General features: G+C 43.3%; 1 protein-coding gene and 1 pseudogene across 1 annotated transcript; both read right to left on the reverse strand.

Annotated features, from left to right (window-relative positions):
- Window positions 1-3,285: 3,285 nt before the first annotated feature.
- Window positions 3,286-9,370, reverse strand: LOC115662761 (beta-fructofuranosidase, insoluble isoenzyme 1-like; annotated as a pseudogene).
- Window positions 9,371-11,822: 2,452 nt separating this feature from the next.
- On the reverse strand, window positions 11,823-14,508 carry LOC115662762 (acidic leucine-rich nuclear phosphoprotein 32-related protein 1-like). Its single transcript, XM_030584868.2, has 2 exons — window positions 13,521-14,508; window positions 11,823-12,386 (listed from the first exon to the last, which is right to left on the reverse strand). Exons 1-2 carry the CDS (start codon window positions 14,214-14,216, stop codon window positions 12,081-12,083), a joined length of 1,002 nt encoding a protein of 333 aa, XP_030440728.1. The 5' UTR covers window positions 14,217-14,508; the 3' UTR covers window positions 11,823-12,080.
- Window positions 14,509-19,416: the final 4,908 nt, after the last annotated feature.

The following is a 19,416-nucleotide window of genomic DNA, read 5'->3' on the forward strand; positions in this document are numbered from 1 at the left end:
GTTTTTTGTGGTCTGTTTGGAACGTAACTTGAAAGGAACTCGGTTGAGAGTTTTGTGGAATCATACCTCTAGTTCAAAGCGATGATTCCATAACTTAACCATTATTCTTAAGATGATTCAACAGTCCAATCTCTAGGGAATAGAGTCATCATGTGGAGTTACTCCCTAGTCTCCACCTCAGGATTGAACCAGATCAGTTGGCGCCAACCCACCTTTATTCCTCTGTTGTCTAAGATCATTCCAAGCACTACTCACACGGAACTCACTAGAGCAAGATAGCTGCAGGCCAGGACCATGGTCGATCTCGAATAGCAATGGCAAGCTTTGGCTTGAAGACTAATGTCATAATCATCATGCCATTGCCAGTTGTAGGGATGGAGATGGGGCTCCGAGAGGTCATTGTCGGATCAACCTTATTGATGTATAATAACTTTTCGACACAAATAAGGTAACAGGTATTGTTTTCGTGTATTTCATGTTCCAAGAATGTTTGGGTCTTAGACTAATTATGCAAAGGAAAATGATAGTAAAAAACAAATAGAGAATTACCTTTGTCCATGCATTACCTTTATATCAAGAAAGGCTCCAACTCTGGGAAAATATAAAGAAAGTCGTTCCAACCAGCTTCCTTGAATCTCTATGGGTGATTCTAATGAAATTTTGTATCCTTGGGAAAAGGAAGTCAAACGCATGGCTGAATGCTACAAGTTAGCTGCTTTTCGGGACTCTCTAGATTGTTCTCTCATGGACCTCAAAGGCAAGGGATGTGCATTTACATAGGCAAACAACAGGGATGGGGTACTTATGTGAAGGAAATAGTAGCCAGAATTCCATGTAATGTAGAACGTAGAGTGATGTTCCCAAAATGCCGAAGTCTATGCTTTACCAATGATTGGCTCTGATCATAGCCCCATGCTGTTGACAATCTCGGCAGAAACAGTAAAAAGAAAGAGGGAATTCAAATTCGAAACATATTGATTGGAAGATGAAGAATGTGCAAAAGTTGTACAATCAATGTGGAGCACCCCCCAAACAGAAAGTGTAACTTTACTCCACAATTATAGAAGGTATCACGAGCCCTTTCGCAATGGAGCAAGAAAAATTCTCCAATGCTCAAAGCCAAATAAGGTCCCTGAAAAGGGATCTCTGGAGATCACAAATGCTCAGGATTTGAACTACAACAGGGAGAGGGTACAGCAATTGAACCTGCAAATTGAAGAGCTATAGAAATAAGAAGAAATGTATCGAGGTATGCGCTCAAGAATGAACTAGCTGAACTGGGGCGACAAGAATACATAGTATTTCCATGCAACCATGGTCCAGAGGAGCGAAGAAACAAGATCTCTATGTTTGAAAATCACGGAAGATGAGTGGATCCGAGATCTGGAAAAACTGAAGCAAACAACAGTGGATTTCTTTCAGTCATTAATAGCACAATGAACTCATGAAACTTTTAGCCAGTGCTAGACCAACGTCCCTGTTTGGTCATAGACCATATGAACCAAAGCTTTCTGAGAAGTGTAACGATGCATGACGTAAAGGAAACAACTTTCCAATTGGGCGCTCTGAAAGCACCTGGACCAGATGGGCTAATTGGTCAGCTCTACCAAAACCATTGGAAAATTATTCAACATAATGTTTTTAATCTGGCGAGGCCTTTTTTGAACACCGGCTCTCTAGACCCAGATCTGAATAAAACCCATATTGCTCTTAACCCCAAAAATCCTAATCCTAAGAAGATAGATCAATTTCGAACCTACCAGCTTGGCAACTTTACCTACAAAGTCATATTCACGGTTTTGACGAATTGCCTAAAATCTGGCTCCCAAATTTGATAACAATGGAGCAGAGTGCCTTCGTGAGCCACAAATAGATCCAAGCTAATGTAATTGTGGTTAAAGACATTCTACATCAACTCAGAATCAGAAAGAGAAGAAAAAATTTGAATGGAATTTCCTAGAAGCATGTATGTTGAAGTTGGGTTCATTGGAATATGGGTATCATGGGTCATGCAATGCGTCACTACAATCCCTCTTTGTGTTAATTCAACAGGGAACCCCTTCCCTATTTTAAGCCATCGAGAGGACTTCGTTAGGGTGACCCATTATCTCTCTACTTAATTATAATTGTTGCAAACATGTCATCCTTCCTTACGCAAAAGGCAGTTGAAGATGTACGCTTCAAAGGTACAAGACTAAATATGAATTGTCCCACATAAACCCACCTGTTGTTTGCAGAAGGTTAGGTAATGTCAAAATCTAGATTCTATCCTACATTAATATTGACATGCTAAGGCCAGGAGATCAATCTGGACAAATCAGGGATTTGCTTTAGCACTGGATGTCCATATCTATTGAGAAAAAACATGGCTCAGGAGATGAGAGTCCCGGAAATTGACGAAACAGAAAAGTATTTGGGAACCCTTTCGAATTGGGGCCAGACTAAAAAGTAGATGTTTGCATTAATCATGGCAAGAGTAAACATAAAGCTGGAAGGGTGGAAAGAAAAGTATATATCCAAAGCGGGAAATGAGATTTTAATCAAAGCAATGGTGCACGATTTACTACATTATGCCATGTCAATCTTCAAATTTCAGTATGTATTTGCAGGGCTATTGACCAAAAGATAGCATCTTTCTGGTGGAAAACACATGCCTCCAAAGCTAGGCTACATTGGAAGAGATGGGCTATGATGAAGCACGAGAAAGACACGGGTGGTTTGAGCTTTAGAGACCTTACTTTTAACAGAGCTATGTTGGGCAAACAAGCTTGAAGGGTCACTCGAGCCAAAATGCGTTGTGGAGTGAAGTATTGAAAGGAATTTACTTCTCTCATAGCGATTTCTGGCATGAGGTGAAGGGTTATTGCCCATCGTGGAGATGGCTAAGTCTAATAATGGGTAGAGACGCCATCTCGAAGGAGGTAAGATGGGATGTTGGACATGGGCAGCAAATCAAAATCAAAGAAGACATATGGCTCAAAAGAGGCATACTAGGGGGACCTACAAATTACAATGAATATAGGGGCAGAACCGATCAGAACAAGAGAGGCACAGTGCAACGAGCAGCTACTGCAAAACTTCTACGATTAGCAGACAATGAATGACATTCTAGCAATTCCTCTATCAACAACATCAACAGTAGACAAGCTATTCTGGACATGCAATCAGTCAGGATGCAACTCAGTCAAGAGCGGCTATAACCAACTAAGAGAAACAGAGACCAAACAGAACATAAACCAAGCCTCATCCTCCTACCAGACCCCTAAAAAGCTTTGGAATATGGTGTGGAAATTGAAAACACAGTCTAAAATCATATTATTTAAATGGAGTGTTTGTCAAAACGCCCTACCGACTAGAGTTAATCTGTTTAATAGGAAAATAGTACCCGAACATACGAAACTCAACATCCAGATCTCAGACAAACAAGTGACTAGAATTGAAGAATGGCCATTGAACTACGAAAATCTCACCTCAACGCCTCTGCCCTTTGAGCTTATGGCAGCCCTACTCTAGCATATTTAGCTTGCTCGAAACTCCTCTGCCTTCAAGAACAGGCACCAAGACCCTGCCATGGTAATTGCTTCAGCTGTTGCCAATCATCAAAATTATCAGAAGTGGAATAGTTGAAATCCAGGGAGAGATCAAGATTTAGAGGACTTACACGTACAATGGAAACCACCGAGACCAGGAACGTTGAAACTGAACATTGATAGATTGCACAGGGAGGAATCGACAGACGGCGCCATTGCTTGCGTTTGTCACGACTTCAAAGGCAAGACTATCGATGGATTCGCGCGACAAGTGAGGACCTCTTCAAGTAGAAACCTTAGCTTTGCTTCGAACTCTCAAGCACTTCACTTCAAGTTCAGAACTGAACTACATTATTGAAACGACAACTTGAGCTTGAAAAGTTGTCTGCTGGGTGTTTCTCTCTGTTCATGGGAAGTGGAGGCTCTTATCATTGAATGTAAAATTCTTCTGGCCCACTTCCCAAACCTTAGTTTAGTCTATCGTTCTAAAGAATCAAATAAATTAGCGGATTGGATTGTAAAGGCCTCCAGAATCTAGGCATTCCCTTTATCTTTATGTAACACGGAATTGAGAGGATTCGTGTCTCTTATATCTCATCATCAACAAAACAGAGCATTTGATATTTGAATGTCTTGTAGTTGTGCTAATTTACAAGAGATACAAGACCGACTATTCTTTTAATTGGCCATAATTCTAATACTACCAGGCAAAATAAAGCCCACCACACATCACACGCTCATCACCGTCACTGGGATGCTCCATAACCTGTTCGTAGTGAACAAGCTCCTTTGTATGTTTTCTTACCATAGAACTCTAGGAGATGCATATACCCTGTTTGGTGCAATGACTCAAAGAAGACCTAGTTTCAGGTGTTATGGGACTTTCGGGGAGCCCATTCGTTCGGGAGCTCAACCTAACAACTACACATTGCCTATGGTGACAAGGGCTTGTAGAGATACTTTAGACTATTTTCATTAATCATCACCCCGCGAGCAGCATCACTGCGGGGTGGAAAACGAAGCTTTCCATTGCTTGGTACCATAAATTTTTCCAACAAATAAGTTTAACATAGCCCAAGGCACTTCAGGGTGTATATATAAGTTCTCACATCTAAAAATATAAACCAGGGAATTAATTAGATAAAAGAGGGTAATGCCTCGAGGTGATGACTCGCTTAAAAGTATCCTCTCGTGTGGTGAGACATGGGCGCATCTAAAATAAACCTGAAATAGCGTGGTTCATCACAGGCTGGTTCATGCTCCAGGCGTCCAGAGTCTCGATCATGATTGTCCGAGTCCCATTGTTGAAGGCGAAGAGACGGGCGTTGTTGAACACCGCAAGAGTGGGGTACACCCTAGATGTGATGCACGTCTTACCTCCGGCCCCAAAGCTCTCCACCACGGAATGATCGATCTGGACATTCATATCCAAAATTACAATTACAATTGAATGGATGCGCAATCACTAAATTCTGTCCAATTTTGGCGATTTCGCAACCCTCCAACTAGGACAAGAAATGATTTAATGATTGATGATTGATTGTATCACTTACCAGACTCCTAAGAGAAATGTTCCTTCCACTCGAATCAATGTCCAAGAAAGCAGCAAAAGATGGTTTATAAATTTCTGATTCTAGAGACGAGCTGCATTTAACCCCAAAACGAGGAATTAAAGACGTAATCACAAAGTTGGTCCATCAGGAAGCTTATTATGAACAAGAAAAATCGAATAAAATGAAATTAATTATGACAGACCTCCATGCATCAGAGCACATGAGGACTTTGTGCTTGTTTTGCTCATTGACCTTGAAGATCCTGAAGAAGACCGGGGTGAACTCCTCCAGGTACTCAGACGCCAGCGTCAGGAGCCCAAAAGGTCCAACCGTGCCTGGAACTCCTGAGCCCTTCTGGCCGCAAAGGTCTTGAGCATTCAACCAACTGGAATTGAATTGCTCGGCCCCTTCTAGGCTCGAGAATGAGAAAAACACGTCCACATCAGCCTGTGAACATTCACAGGGACAATATAAACTAGTAAAAGCTTTTTCACTAAGCATGTGTTATTATGTTGTAATCTTCTAAATACTAATTTGTCCTACGTAAACGAATCAACATAGGAAACAAGCACTAAGACGCAGTCAGGAAGAATCATCAATCAAATTTTGGCACACTGAACTAAAGATCATAGAGCAAAATTTGAACCTGAGCAGCTGTGATTCCTCTAATCTCGACAAGTTCACCATTGTTGAGCTCGACACTGCTCATGTGAACCTTTTGACCCCGCAGAGTCTCCAGTTCTTCGACGGGCCATTCCAACAGTTGCTTCCCATGGCTATCAAGCCATATTTTCCTTGAAATTGCCTGCATCAAAGCAAAAGAATGTAACAACATCCAAATCAAGAAAATGAATAGATTACCCCCAAAAGATGATAGAGTAAATCTATTTAATCACCTGAATCCTAGCCCATCCCTTGAGGACATCATAGGACTCATTGGCCCAACCCCACAGGAGCCTCCGGTTTTTGGCCGGGTCGAAGAATGTCTTCGAAGCGTAGAAGTTGCCATAATCATACCTCAGGCCGCTCCACCCGTCGGCCGAGGTGTTTTCGGGCACATACCTGTCCTCATCAGGGTGATAACTCCCGACTGTGTAATACTCAAATCGTGTCAGATCAAGGCTGACCTTCAACACGTGATTTACACCCTGGCCGAGCACCGACATGTCCAACCCGTTGGTGCTATTCTTCAAAACTGGGAAGAAGTCGGGGCACTCCCACATGCCGGTGTCCGGCGCTGAGTGCAGCGGGTGCTTTGTCTTGATCCAATGGATGAAATCCCTGCTCCTGCATATGAAATTCACATTTTCATGTTACAACTATGTCCCGATCAAATGATAAATTATCCCACCTGACATCCCCGCGTCGTGTAAATAGATTGTGCCAATGATTATTCACCATACCTGTACAAATATGCCATCCCTCGATGCTTCCTACTGCTGCCGACGAGGATCTTCCAGTGCCCGCCCTTGAACCACGCAGTGGTCGGGTCGCGGAAGGCACTGGCATTGATGCCAAGTCCAGACACGATGAGGGGGTTGCCATTGGAGGTACGGGTCGGAGGCATTGGCGAGGATGGCATAGTTCTGGACCTGGCGTTTGTGGACGTCCCAACCAGTGTAGAGGATGACAGGGCGATTGCCCGGGAGGACGGTGGCGGACCCTGACTAGCACCCATTAATGTCGAAGGGCTTGGTTGGGTAGATGGCAGGAGGGAGGGCCTGCCAGTTAACCAGGTCCTTGGACACCGAATTTGCCCACACTATGTTGCCCCAGTCCTCCCCTTTGGGGTTGTATTGGTAGAAGAGATGGGACAACCCCTGTAGTACATGGGTCCTGCACAATTCAATCATTTGATTTCACTTAAAATATCGTCAATGGAGTGTGAAATGGTTGCAAAAGTTCATTAGATTAAAATTAGGAAGAAAGGGAAAATGGGATTTTCATAAAATTAATGCACTCAATAATGTGACAGATTCCAGTTAACACTTAAATAAGAATTTTTGACATCCTATAAGAATATGACACATGGATGTATGCATTACATCTAGTAAGCAATATCATTCAAAGAGAATTGCAAGAAAAGTCGGGAGAGAAAATTACCATTTGGGTCTGCCAGATCATTATTTTGGAGGTGGAGATCTGTAGACCACGGCAGGAGAGTAGAACAAACAAAGAAAAAAGTAAGATGCGTTTAGTTGAAGCAGGTGATATCACATGAATAAAAATTCGGAAACCTTGGAACATGGATCATAGCATCAGGAAAATAAATCGGGAAATGGGGTTCTCATTAACGACTCCTTTTTCCCAATAACAGGTGTACAGCATTACGAAGATTATTTCCTAAATTCATCCTTGTTTACTAACTTTTGTGCTAAGATCTAGCAGAGACCCAACAAGATGCACACGAGACTCTCCATCCTTGTCGCACTAAAAGCTTATCTTCGAAATCGACCCCAACATTTCATTGCCGCCTACTTGTGGATATGAACTTTTCGAAGGGGAGGACCAATTGAGGCTGTATCTTATATATGTCTCATGGCAGTTTTCATGGGACGGCAGTCCCAACCACTTCTGATGAGCAAAACATGAATCTCATGACAATTTTCTAGACAATTTGCAGACGTTTATGTCCACAAGCTAAGGCAAGGAGGATAACGCTAAGCCAGGCGCAAAAAACCGCTGTGTTTAGGTCATTTTTCATAGGTATTACATTGTGTTTTTCAACTTCTTCCATGCAGCACTTCGGGGATTTAAGCTAAATAAATGTATCTACAATGACATTTTCTTCCTATATTTTTCTTTAATCACTAGTTTCTGGTCACTTCCAATATCGATTGTTCAATTCCCATCCTCTTTTCTTTTGTGCTCTCCCACCATTTGACGGACATTACATCCCAAGGACTCCAAGAAGCAACAAAGGAAGAGAGCGAAGAAAGATCGAGAAGAACCCTTTAAGGCAGAAAGTCATGGGACTGTCGAAGGGATCATTCGCTAGGGAAATCAGCACAAAATCTAGACCCTTTAAATGTCTGAGTAGTCTAATGCCAATGAAGGATTCATCTAGGTGCAAAACCAAGACTTTTGCTTGCAAAACAATCTTAATTTTGCCGGACCATGAAATTGATTGGAATAATACAAAAAAAGCAAAAGGAAAGAAACAAAAGTTATATGGTGTGATGGCCCCACAGACCGATTGATGATCAAGACCTCTTCCAATGACCAATTGTATGCGTGGTCCTGCATGGCTTACCGGACGAACCATGACTTGGAAATGATGCGATTGTCGTGGTTCGTCATCCTTAGAGAGACTACGGCATTTCTCCACGGCTCAATTTGATCGATTACAATCTATGTGGTCATATCTCTACCCTAATTAGAAAGTGCAAACCAGGATGGGAGGAGAGCGTGGGTGAGAGATGGCTAGGGTCTCAGCTCCCTATAATAAGCATATGACCAGCAAGTTCTTGTCATCATTCTGGCAAAGGTGCCTCTCCATTAAATGTTGCCTCCTACTAAGTGCCATCATCTATGGTTTGATGTCAATTATAAAATTGATTTTTTAAGTAAGTATGGCAAACAAGCAGACGAGAATATGAAGAAAACCTTAGTTAGCTTCCTATTTTTACATGCTCAAAGATGAGACGTTTTGTGAACGTATTGAACTCAACCACCCTGTTTTGGCCCCTATATTCATTACTTCCATCCCACCTCCCCCAGAAGATGTGTAGCCTCTTTTCTTTAAAGAAAGAAAAATGACTTTCAACATGCGCAGAAAACCCATGCAGAAAATCGCTAAAGCATATGTCTACAAGGGATGAAGTCGTCGAATATAATGTAGTTCCATGCATACCTGACCTACATTGTACGATAATGTATAACTTTTAAAGACCAAGTTTTCCAGAAGACGAGGCGAGTCAAAGCTCTTTAACCCTCAACGATCAGCATAAAAAATGACGAATAAGAAGTCCGTTCATCCAGTATTTAGGAGGTTGAAAGTGGTAGCCGGTCCGGTGGGTGTGCTTCACTGGGACAGCATGGAGGGATGGATACTTCATGTGGCGCCTGTCTTCAACCCCAACCTCGCAAGCCCCTCCCATGGGAAGCCCCTTGTCAATGCAAGTCTGATTGTAGCCATAGGAGAACTGTGCACATGGCCCTATGTCCACTTTCTTAATCGGTTTCTCCTCAAGCTCCCTCGCAACTGATGTTTCTGAGATACACGAGAATGCAAGAAATCTCACCAATCAAAGCAAGACATCCCCACAACAACTAGTCTTTTTTTTTTTGGGGGTCGATCCACGACAAATAGTTAAACAATTTGTCTTCTAGGTCTCAACCGAGGTCTAAACTGAAACAGAACGAGCCCCATGAAGGGTTATGAAGCAGAAGCTAGCATTACCTGTGAAGCATTACCCGCCCTCGAACCACGCAATGATCGGACGCTGGCGTTGATGCTGGGTTTAGGGATGACGAGGGGTTGTCGTCGAGCTTGGTCCACTTGTGGAAGTACGAGTCGGAGGCATTGGCAAGGACGGCATAGTTCTGGACCTGGTGGTACTGGGTGTCCCTGCTGGTGTAGAGGATGACAGGGCGGTTACCCGGGAGGATGGTGACGGACCCGGACCAGCACCCGTTAATGTCGAAGGACTTGGTCGGGTAGATGGCCGGAGGGAGGGCCTATCGGTTAACCAGGTCCTTGGACATCGAGTGGGCGCACACTATGTTGCCCCACACCACCCCTTTGGGTGTGTATTGGTAGAAGAGATGGTACAATCCACTATAGTACATGGATACTGCTCAATTCAATCATTTGATTTCACTCATATAGAGGCAAAATATGATTAATGTAGTGTGGAACGGTTGCAAAACTTAAATAGATTAAAATTAGGGAGAAAGGAAAAATGGGATGTTCATAAATTTAATGTCCTCAACAATGCGATAGAATCAAGTTAACAATTGAATGAGAAATTTTCACATCCTATAAGAATATGACACATCAATGTGTACATTAGATTTATGGACTAATCTTAGTATCTAGTAAGCAATAAGCAACATCATTCAAAGAGACATATGCAAGAAAAGTTGGTTGAGGAAATTACCATTTGGACCTGCCGTATCATCTACAATTTGATGACCATTTTCCTTTTAAAGTCATTATAAAATTGATTTTTTTGGCTACATATGGCAAAAAAACATATGGGAATATAAAGAAAACCTTAGGCCCCATTTGTTTTGCGAAAAATAAATGGTTTGGAAAACATTTTCCTAAAATAATTGCTTTTATCAATTAGTTAATAAAAAATATTTTCATTATCGACAACAATTTATACATAAATATTTTAGTGGAAGATAAAAATATTTTTCGTTTATTCTTACTCGTAAGTAATCACTTTTAGGAAAATATTTTCTAAATTCGTTCATTTTTCGCGAAATAACGCACCCTTAATCAACATCCTATGTTTACATACTCGAAGATAAAGGGGGAGCGTTTTATATTTTGTGAACATATTGAACTCAACCACCCTGTTTTGGCCCATATATTCATTGCTTTTATCCCACCTCCCCCGGAAGATGAATAACCTATTTTCTTTGAAGAAAGAACAATTGAAGAAAAATAACTTTAAAAATACGTAGAAAACCCATGCAGAAAACCGCTAAATCAGATCTCTACAAGGGATGAAGTCGTCGAATATAACGTAGTTCCATGCATACCTGACCTTGCATTATACGATAGTGTATTGTGGAAGACTTTTAACGACGAAGTTTTCCAGAAGACAAGGAGAGTCAAAGCTCTTAACCTTAAACAATCAGCATCTAAAACGATGAATAGCACCAAACAGATGAAACACCCAAAAAGACATAAAAGAAGAACGTTGATCCAGTGTTTAGGAGGGAAAACTGTCCAAAAAGTCTTAAAGATATTGCATTTCTGTCAATCCATTCCTAAACCTTTTAATTTTGTCAATTAAATCCTAAATCTTTTCATATTTTGCCAATTGAGTTCATCCGATCAATTTTGATCGGAAATCGCTGACGTCGCAGTTCAGTCAACGCCAGCCATCCTACGTGGCATAACTAACGACAGCCGGCACTGACGTGAATAAATTTTAATAATTTTTTATATTTTTAAAATTTTTATTGATTTTTTTACTTTTTTTCTTTTTTTTTTTAGTTCAAAGTGGCAAAGTGCTAACGACCTCCGTCGGCCATTGGACGAGGGCCAGCAACCCCCACCGGCCTTTGGGTGAGGCCCACAAAGCCCTCGCCGCAGCCAGGGGCTGGGGTCATGGCCCTAGCCCAGGCCCTCGCCAAGCCTAGCGAATCAAGGGCGTGGCGGCCCTCACCAAGGCCTGCAAGGGGTCGCCTGCAGCCCTTGCCTGCCCTCATTGTGGCTAGAGGTGTCAAGCTCCACACGTGTTATTCGTAAATCGTATGCTCAATTGGAATTCAAAGGGTTAACATGGTGAATATAGGAAAACAGGCAGGTCTTTGTAGATAAATCGAGGGAAGGAGGTAAATCGTCAAACTTGAGGACTAAAATGAAAAATTAGACAGAAAGAAGTGGGGAAATCTGTAATTTTCCCTGCCATAGCCACTGGCGCGGTCAACAGGAATCATCATCGTGGGGATAAAGAAAAGACAGCTCAGAAATAAAACTCTAGTCCTTAGAACAAGTGGGCAAATCATGCATCGACAACAGAGCGCCATGGAAAGAGAAGTTGCAATTGCACCACCATACTGCAAAAATGGAAATCTTCAACACCTTGTCATCTACAATCGAATTTGACAAAGAGATCTAAACCAACATCTTGTTTCCCACATAACCTATGCAAACAGAAAAGATAAAGGAAAAAATAGTTTTTCTTATCTACCCCTAAACATTATATATAGCACCAGCATAATGTCACAATTCAACCCCACAGAGAGAGGGAGACAGGTGTATCAAATCCCTAATGGACTCAAAGACCATCGCCAGGAACTGGGCCGAGGGCCCTCATCTCTTGGGAGGTCTCTCATCATCGACATCGCTGTCCTCAGAATCATCATCATCCTCCTCCTCATCGTCTCTATCTGCCCTCTTCCTCTTCGTGGGCGGATCCTCCACCTTGCCACCGCCATCTTCATCCACCTCCTCCTCTTCTTCCACTCCATCCTCTTCATCCTCGACCTCATCGTCTTCCTCAATGTCTTCTTCTGGCTCCAACCCGTTCTCATGTTGCTCCAGGTAGTCGCTGTTATCTTCGTCCTCGTCCTCAGCGCGACTGAGCGGCCTGACCACATACTGTGCTCCACTATCCTCCTGCAGTTCCACCATTCCCAAAATTATATTGAGATGTCTTTAGGGCTTATAAAGATGCAGTTCAATGAGATCACAGGCCAAAGAAACAAGTGCTTTCAGGAAGATCTTGAGACAAGAACACATAATTGGATCAGGTCACACAGAATCGAGACCTAAAGCCATTGGGGTTGGGGTTCTTTTGGGGGTCCCCTCACTCTAAATGCCTAAAGCAAGGACCCGCATAAGTAGGTCCATAATAAAAATTAAAAATACAAACTTTAACAGAAAAAAAAGGGACTATCCATGCTCCGGGTAGAAACGTAAATTGGCTTCGATCTCTAGGGGACTACAAGGTCTATCAGAGCAACATGTGTACATTAAATTTGATGTGATAACATGTAAACATGTAATACTAAAGTTTACACCTATCATGAAAGCAAAGGAGACAACATAGTTCTATGGTACCGCAACAGAAAACAAGACAAAAGATAGATGCACCAACATGACCAATGTAAATTCAACAATCGAACCCACAACATCTACTCAAGAATTCATTCAGCAACAACCCCAACGACAACAACACATGTGACAACCTATCCTTACTTACTAGTGTCAATAGTTGGCACTCATCACTTATAACATTTGACAATCGACCTCCAAATGGGTGGAACCAAGAAGAAGAATAACAAGAAATTCCAATTCTTTCCATCACACAAAAGGACCCCAAAAAACAAACAGAGGAAGTGAAAACCTGATGACATGTACCTCATTTCTACTCAGGCAACACAAAACAAGAGAGACCCACGAATTTAAACAAACACCCAGAAAGGAGCATATCAAGAAAACATCAACAGCGCACGCAGGACATCGGAACTCAAGAGCCGATCCACCCCACGATCGTCATCTAGATCTGGAGAAAAACCCAGTTGCTCAGTCAGACGGAAAACCCAAGTCCCATATCTTCTTCACCATTTGAGGTAACAGAAAACCCTCCTCTAGATCGACAACCGACACGACAGTTTCAATCTCAATCTCTTCAATCACAGTTTTTTAGTTTCCAGGAAGCACCCGATCTTGAGCAGTAAGTATAAATCAGAACGAATCTTGAGTAAAGAAGGGATTTCAACTAAGATTTAGATTCCTGTCGTTTCATACCTCCTCGTCGGCCTCTTCATCGTCGCTCTCATCCTCGTCCTGGTCATCGTCGTCGTCGTTGCCGATGCCGATGCCGATGCCGATGCCGATGCCGTTGCCGTTGACGTCGCCTTCGCCTTCCTCTTCGACATCGTCGTCGTCGTCCACGGAATAAACAGGCGGAGGCCCGCGGGACGACTGCAGAACCTCCTGCACAACATCAGCCTCGTCCTCGTCGTCATCATCCTCGTCGTCCTCTCCGTCGTCGTCGTCCTCGCCGTCGTCTTCATCGCCATTCTCTTCCTCCTGACTCTGCACCCCATCTTCCTCCTCCTCCTCATCGTCTTCGTCCTCATCGTCTTCCCTCAACACGATGACTTCGTTATCCTCTCGGACCTCAACCACCGGCTCGTCGGACCTCATGTCCACGATCTCCTGCACATCGTCGTCGTCCTCGTCCTCGTCCTCGTCGTCGTCGTCGTCGTCGTCATCCTCATCGTCCTCCTCGCCGTCGTCCTCGTCGTCCACGACGGCGCGCCCGTCTTCTCCGCCGTTCGCTTCCTCCTGGCTTTGCACGCCGTCCTCTTCCTCCTCCTCTCCATCCTCCTCGTCGTCGTCCTCCTCGACGGCGGCGGGGGGGACGCCGTCCTCCTTCACAACCCTAACTTTCTCGTCCTCCTCGAACTCGATCTCCTCCTCCTCCTCGTCGGAATTCATCGCCGCAACCGCGACCTCGCCGCTCGCCGATGCGAGATTCCGGTGATCCCTCGGCTCGATTCCGGGCAAAAACGAACAGAAAATCTCGAGAAAATGGCCAAAAAAAAATGGGGAAAAAATTTTTCTGGGCGAGGAGGAGCTTCTTCGATTGTTCTCGAGCAGGGTAGCTCTGCAACGCCGATCTGGGCCGTCGGATCCGCGTCGGTCCGGATCGGTGACGTGGCGATGGATCGGACGGTGTGGGTTGGGGGATTTGTTTTTCCTTCGGGGCACTGATCGAGGCGCTCGCGCTCCTTCGTTTTCCACTTTTTTTTAGTAGACGCGTCTCCCGGTTTGCCTCTTTGCGTCACGTGCCCGTCACGTGCCGATCCGGGGTTGCCTCTCTCCTGCCCGCATTGCTGGGCACGGGTCTAGGGTTTTCCTCGCGCCGTTGGATCGCGCGCGGTTCATCTGGGCCGTTCGTCGGCCCAAAGGACGGTGATCCAGCCCAAAGCGTTCCCTTTTGGTTATATGGGGTTCTGGGCCCATGCCACTATGGCAGGGTGAACCCCCAATGAATATCGACCGTTGATTTGGCTACCCGAGTCATTCAACGGCTGTGATCGATGCGGTTCACAGTATCGGCGCGCCTAGTTTGTCCGTGGAGGAAACTCGCGTTCCACGGAGTCCGTGATATTTAGGCAGACATGGGCAGGGCACCGACCGCAAGTTCGCCGTTCAATCGGTCGGGTCCGCTCAATCCCGCCGTTATCGAGTGCATAGTGCACATTGACATGGAGAACATGTAAATCTCGGGGATGCACACGGAGGTCTTGGGCACGGTTGGTCATACTTTTGATTTTTCCTAATCATGGGTCCGGCGGCTCTTGAGCCCGGCCGGTTCGATCTAGTCTCGAGCGAGGGATCTAGTTACGAGGCCCGGCTCGGCCAGGCACGCCCGATATGAAACTCTTTCCGGGTGCCCGTCCGACGAACACTTCTACTTCACATCATCGAATCAATTTCACCTACTCGACAAAAAGAAAACGACATTTCCTGCGAAAAAAACAAAAAAAAAAAGAAGCTCTCTTTGGTTGTCTCTCCTCGAGAGGAATTTGGCCTTCCTTAAAGGCACATGCAAAATCTGTCGTCTCTTTGGATTTTGTCCACTCGAGTTCCGTTGCGTAAGGCAATTTGAGTCTCCATCTCGTCCGGCACACACATGACGGGAAGAATCCAGAGACGGGAGCGAGATTGACATCGACGTGACATTTGGACACGTTTATTTCGCCAAAAAAATAAACTATTAAAAAAACATTTTTTTTTTAAAAATGATTATTCATACCATTTATAAAAATAAATAAATATAAATATTTAAATGTAAATTATTATCAATAATATTACATATACGATTATTTTTCTGCTGAAGAAATGAAAGTTCAAGACGGAGGTGAGAAATATGGAAAAAAAATCTGGCGTCAATGAAGCAGGGCCCTACTACACGACAAAAAGCCCTCCATGCCCTTTTGTCGACACCCCCTCGTGGTTATTCTAATCCCACGCTTCTTATTAAAACGATTAGCGTGTGTTGGCAAACTCAAAGATGATTAACCTAACGTTTTAACGACTTCCTTCTATTATTTTTTTGGTTTGTTTGCCTTTGGAAAAGTCAGAAGAAGCAATCCAAATGATTGAAATTCTTCGTTTGCACCCCCAAGACAATCAATACCAAAATTAGCACGACTGGGTCGAAATTCCACTTTCTTGGAGCTTAATCTCGATACCCAATTTCTAGACCTTCCGTCTCGGACTCGAACCGACGATATTATCCAAGTAACTTGCTTGAGCAGCTTTCGAAAAGCACTTACACCCGCAACTGATGATAATGATATAACATCATTGATATGCGACATGTACTTTTCATTTAATTGCAAGCATCCATGGTCAGATAATATCGTAAAATTCGTACCTAACCACCTTGTCCTCGCATGTGCCGTGCACCTAATTTTCCTAGCGAATATGCCACGATGGATTTGTTAGTTATAATCCGAAAAACAATAATTTCTCTATGACTACTGTTTAGAATCAACATTAGCTCCATCATGCAGTCGAGTAAAATAAAACCATTCCCAATTGACCAAACTACCTCAAATTCTACCCTCCACGCACATATTACTTGGTGATCAACATTGATTTTGTCACCTAATTAATTAATTCATTCATTCATTCCTCATTTACACCTAATTTTCAATTACACCCCACCTAAATTGTTTGGTCAAAAGATATTTTCATATTCATTTTTATCTTCTCCCCCAATATTTATAAAGTCATCTATTATTTATTCCCCGACAAATTCGCAATCATTTAATTCCTCCCTATCTACCTCCCTCACCAAACACTCGGAGGCGCGAGAGACATAAGACCGGTGGCCGGATCAGGCGCGACCGGCGGCATCCCCAGCCCGATGTGCCCGCGGTGGTCGGCGGCGGCGGCCTCCTTCCGGTGGCCGGGATTCGACTTCTCGCTGCCGGCGTTGGTCTTCCGGTGGCCGGGTTTCGACTTCTCGCACCTCACGGCGGGGAGCTTCCGGCTGTTCGACTTCGTGGTGGACGACGTGCTGTGGGCGGTCATCACGGTGCTGGAGTCCCTCGCCCTCGCCGCGATGCTCTGCTTCTTCTTCGTCTTCTGCGGATGCACCCTCTGACTCGCCGCGCGTGCGCGCGTGTGTATATGCTGTGTGGCTGTGAATTGATGTTTCCAGGAACGTTCACTGGTGAATCTAAGAATTTTCATGGGAAAAATTTTCACGATCGGTTGAGATTGTGCTTGCCTTTGAGCTCGTAGTTTCGGTGTCGCTCAGTTGTTCGACTGAATGCGTGAACGAGAAGGGTTCACCGCCGGAATCTGGTCGTGCGATTCACGGTTTCTGGGGATTATGCGGCGTTCGATTCGGTTTCGTTTCGGATTCAATCGATCGGAAAATCGAAAGGCTTTTCGCGAATCGATACGAAATTCCGGTTGCAAGAATTGGTGCATGATTAGGAATGAGAACCTCAGCCTCCATTCTCTCTGTTCTTATTGATTATCATCTTCTTTTCCTGTATACATAACCCAATGGTTACTTCTGCCTTGCAAAACATTACATTTTCCCAAGTAGCTTTAGGATTGGGATTATCGCACGCGATTACTGAGGCAGGACACACCGACAAGCCGGCATCGTTCGATTTGTGTCGAACCGGTCCCGTCGACGGTCTCGCTAAGCCTCCACGAGTGGGTCTCGGCGTTGCGGTTTCGGGCCGCGATAAGGTTGTCCAAGAGGAGGGCAAGGCTTTTAATTGTCCCCATTTGTTGCTGTGCTTGTTAGCGCTACGTAAGATTGAGCTGTGTGACCTTTCTCGAGCACGTCACGCACGAACTTCTGCTGGCCCGAAAATGGGCACAATTGTCCAAAAAAAAATCGTAAATTTATTGTATCACTGCTAATTCAACTCTAATTTTTTTTAATTTGGCTAATTTACTTATTATTAATACCACGAAAAACTCCAAGCCGCTACATCTACGATAAATTTACCAAAAACTAATTATTTGACCATTAAAAATCTTAAATCGGTACATATGCGATAAATTTACCTTAAACTAATTTTTAAACCATCAAAAATTCCACACTGGTTGACAAATTTACCCTCCATTAGTTTCCGTTAAATTGGATTAATACCACCAAAAAAATCATAAACCGATACACCTGTGACAGACGAAGGGTAAAACCCCAAACCGATACACCTGTTAATTGTCACGTGTCATCTAATTCAACAATTTGACGGTAAATTAACGGAAATTAACGGAACGTAAATTTGTCAAAGGTATACAAGTTTGAGGTTTTTCATGATATTAACCCATTTAGTTATAAACCTTTGGAAAAATACCACCAAAAATCCCAAACTATGCCACTTGTAACAAATTTACCCTTGAATTTTTTTTTTTTAACACGAAAAACCTCAAACTATGCCACTTATGACACATTTACCCCAATATACCGTGGCCGGCGGAGTGAAGAGAGAATAAAAGAAAAAAAAAAAGGAAAAAGACGAAAATGCCCATGGGCCAAAGTATTGTAGGTAAATGTGTCATAAGTGGCATAGTTTGGGGTTTTTCGTGTTACAAAAAAAAATTCAGGGTAAATTTGTCACAAGTGGCATAGTTTGGGGTTTTTAGTGGTATTTTCCCAAAACCTTTTGATGGTTTTCCAAGGTAATCATGCTGGGTAAATTTGGTTGGAAATTGCTGACATGATGATTCAGTCAATGCTAGCTGTCATACGTGGCAAAGTCCTCGTTGACTTGGACAATTTTTGTAAGTTTTTTTTTAATTTTCTTATTTTTTTGGTTTTTTCTTTCATTTTATTTTCCTTCGCATTTTATTTTTTCTTGTTTTACCTATTTCCCTCTTTGGTCATCAGGGCCTCAGCGGCCCGTGCCTATGGCCATTGACCGGTAGAGGGAAATAGGAAAAGTAAGAAATTAGAAAGAAAATATAAGAAAGAAAAATTACGGAAAATCTCAGCAATTTCCAATCAAAATTGATCGAAAAGAATAAATTAAAAAATCACCAAAATGTCTAAAATCAAATTGACCAAATTAAAAAATCAATAATTGAATTTGATGGCATTCAATAAAGTTAGGACTTTTCAGATAACTTTCTCTCAAATAAAAATGTTCTAGTCAAGGATGGACAACTTTTGAGCTTTCTTGCCCATGTGACGGAGAGTTTGTCCTAATGGTACAATTTGCCGCATGGAGTGGCTGATGGAGAGAGATCAGGAGGTGCCATGTGGCCCCAGAGCAGCTCACGAAGCCTCACCATTGTTCCAAGGATGGAAACATGATATAACCTCGATAATCGGGGCTGTTTTGAATTCTTGGTATTGGTTACCAAGGGTTTCTCATCAAAATTGGGGAAGCTGAAGCTTCTGATTAGGACCATCCTGCATGTCCAACTTGTATGTCTGTGTTTCTTATTTTAACATACCGGTATTTGCACGCCTAATCTCCCTAGTTGGGAGATAATTTTTCTTTCGTCACCCTAGGGAATACTCCCGTGTTTAACGCCCTAGAGTTCAAACGGAGTAGTTTTAGGACTTGCTTAGGTCCAACACGTCGAACAATACTTGTCACCTTTCTGTTATCGAAAAGTTATTGTTGGGAAAATTCATTCTTCGATCGAC

The sequence above is a fragment of the Syzygium oleosum genome, unplaced genomic scaffold (genome assembly GCF_021117445.2).
Source record: "Syzygium oleosum isolate NSW1041296 unplaced genomic scaffold, Sole_v2.1 Sole_v2.06, whole genome shotgun sequence".
NCBI classification, from domain to species: domain Eukaryota; kingdom Viridiplantae; phylum Streptophyta; class Magnoliopsida; order Myrtales; family Myrtaceae; genus Syzygium; species Syzygium oleosum.

Bases quoted from the DNA above. Each gene is read 5' to 3' on its own strand.
- LOC115662762 (XM_030584868.2), bottom strand. From the start codon at position 14,216: ATGAATTCCGACGAGGAGGAGGAGGAGATCGAGTTCGAGGAGGACGAG. The intron at 12,387-13,520 runs GTATGAAACGAC...GTGGAACTGCAG, and splicing joins ATGAAGAGGCCGACGAGGAG to GAGGATAGTGGAGCACAGTA.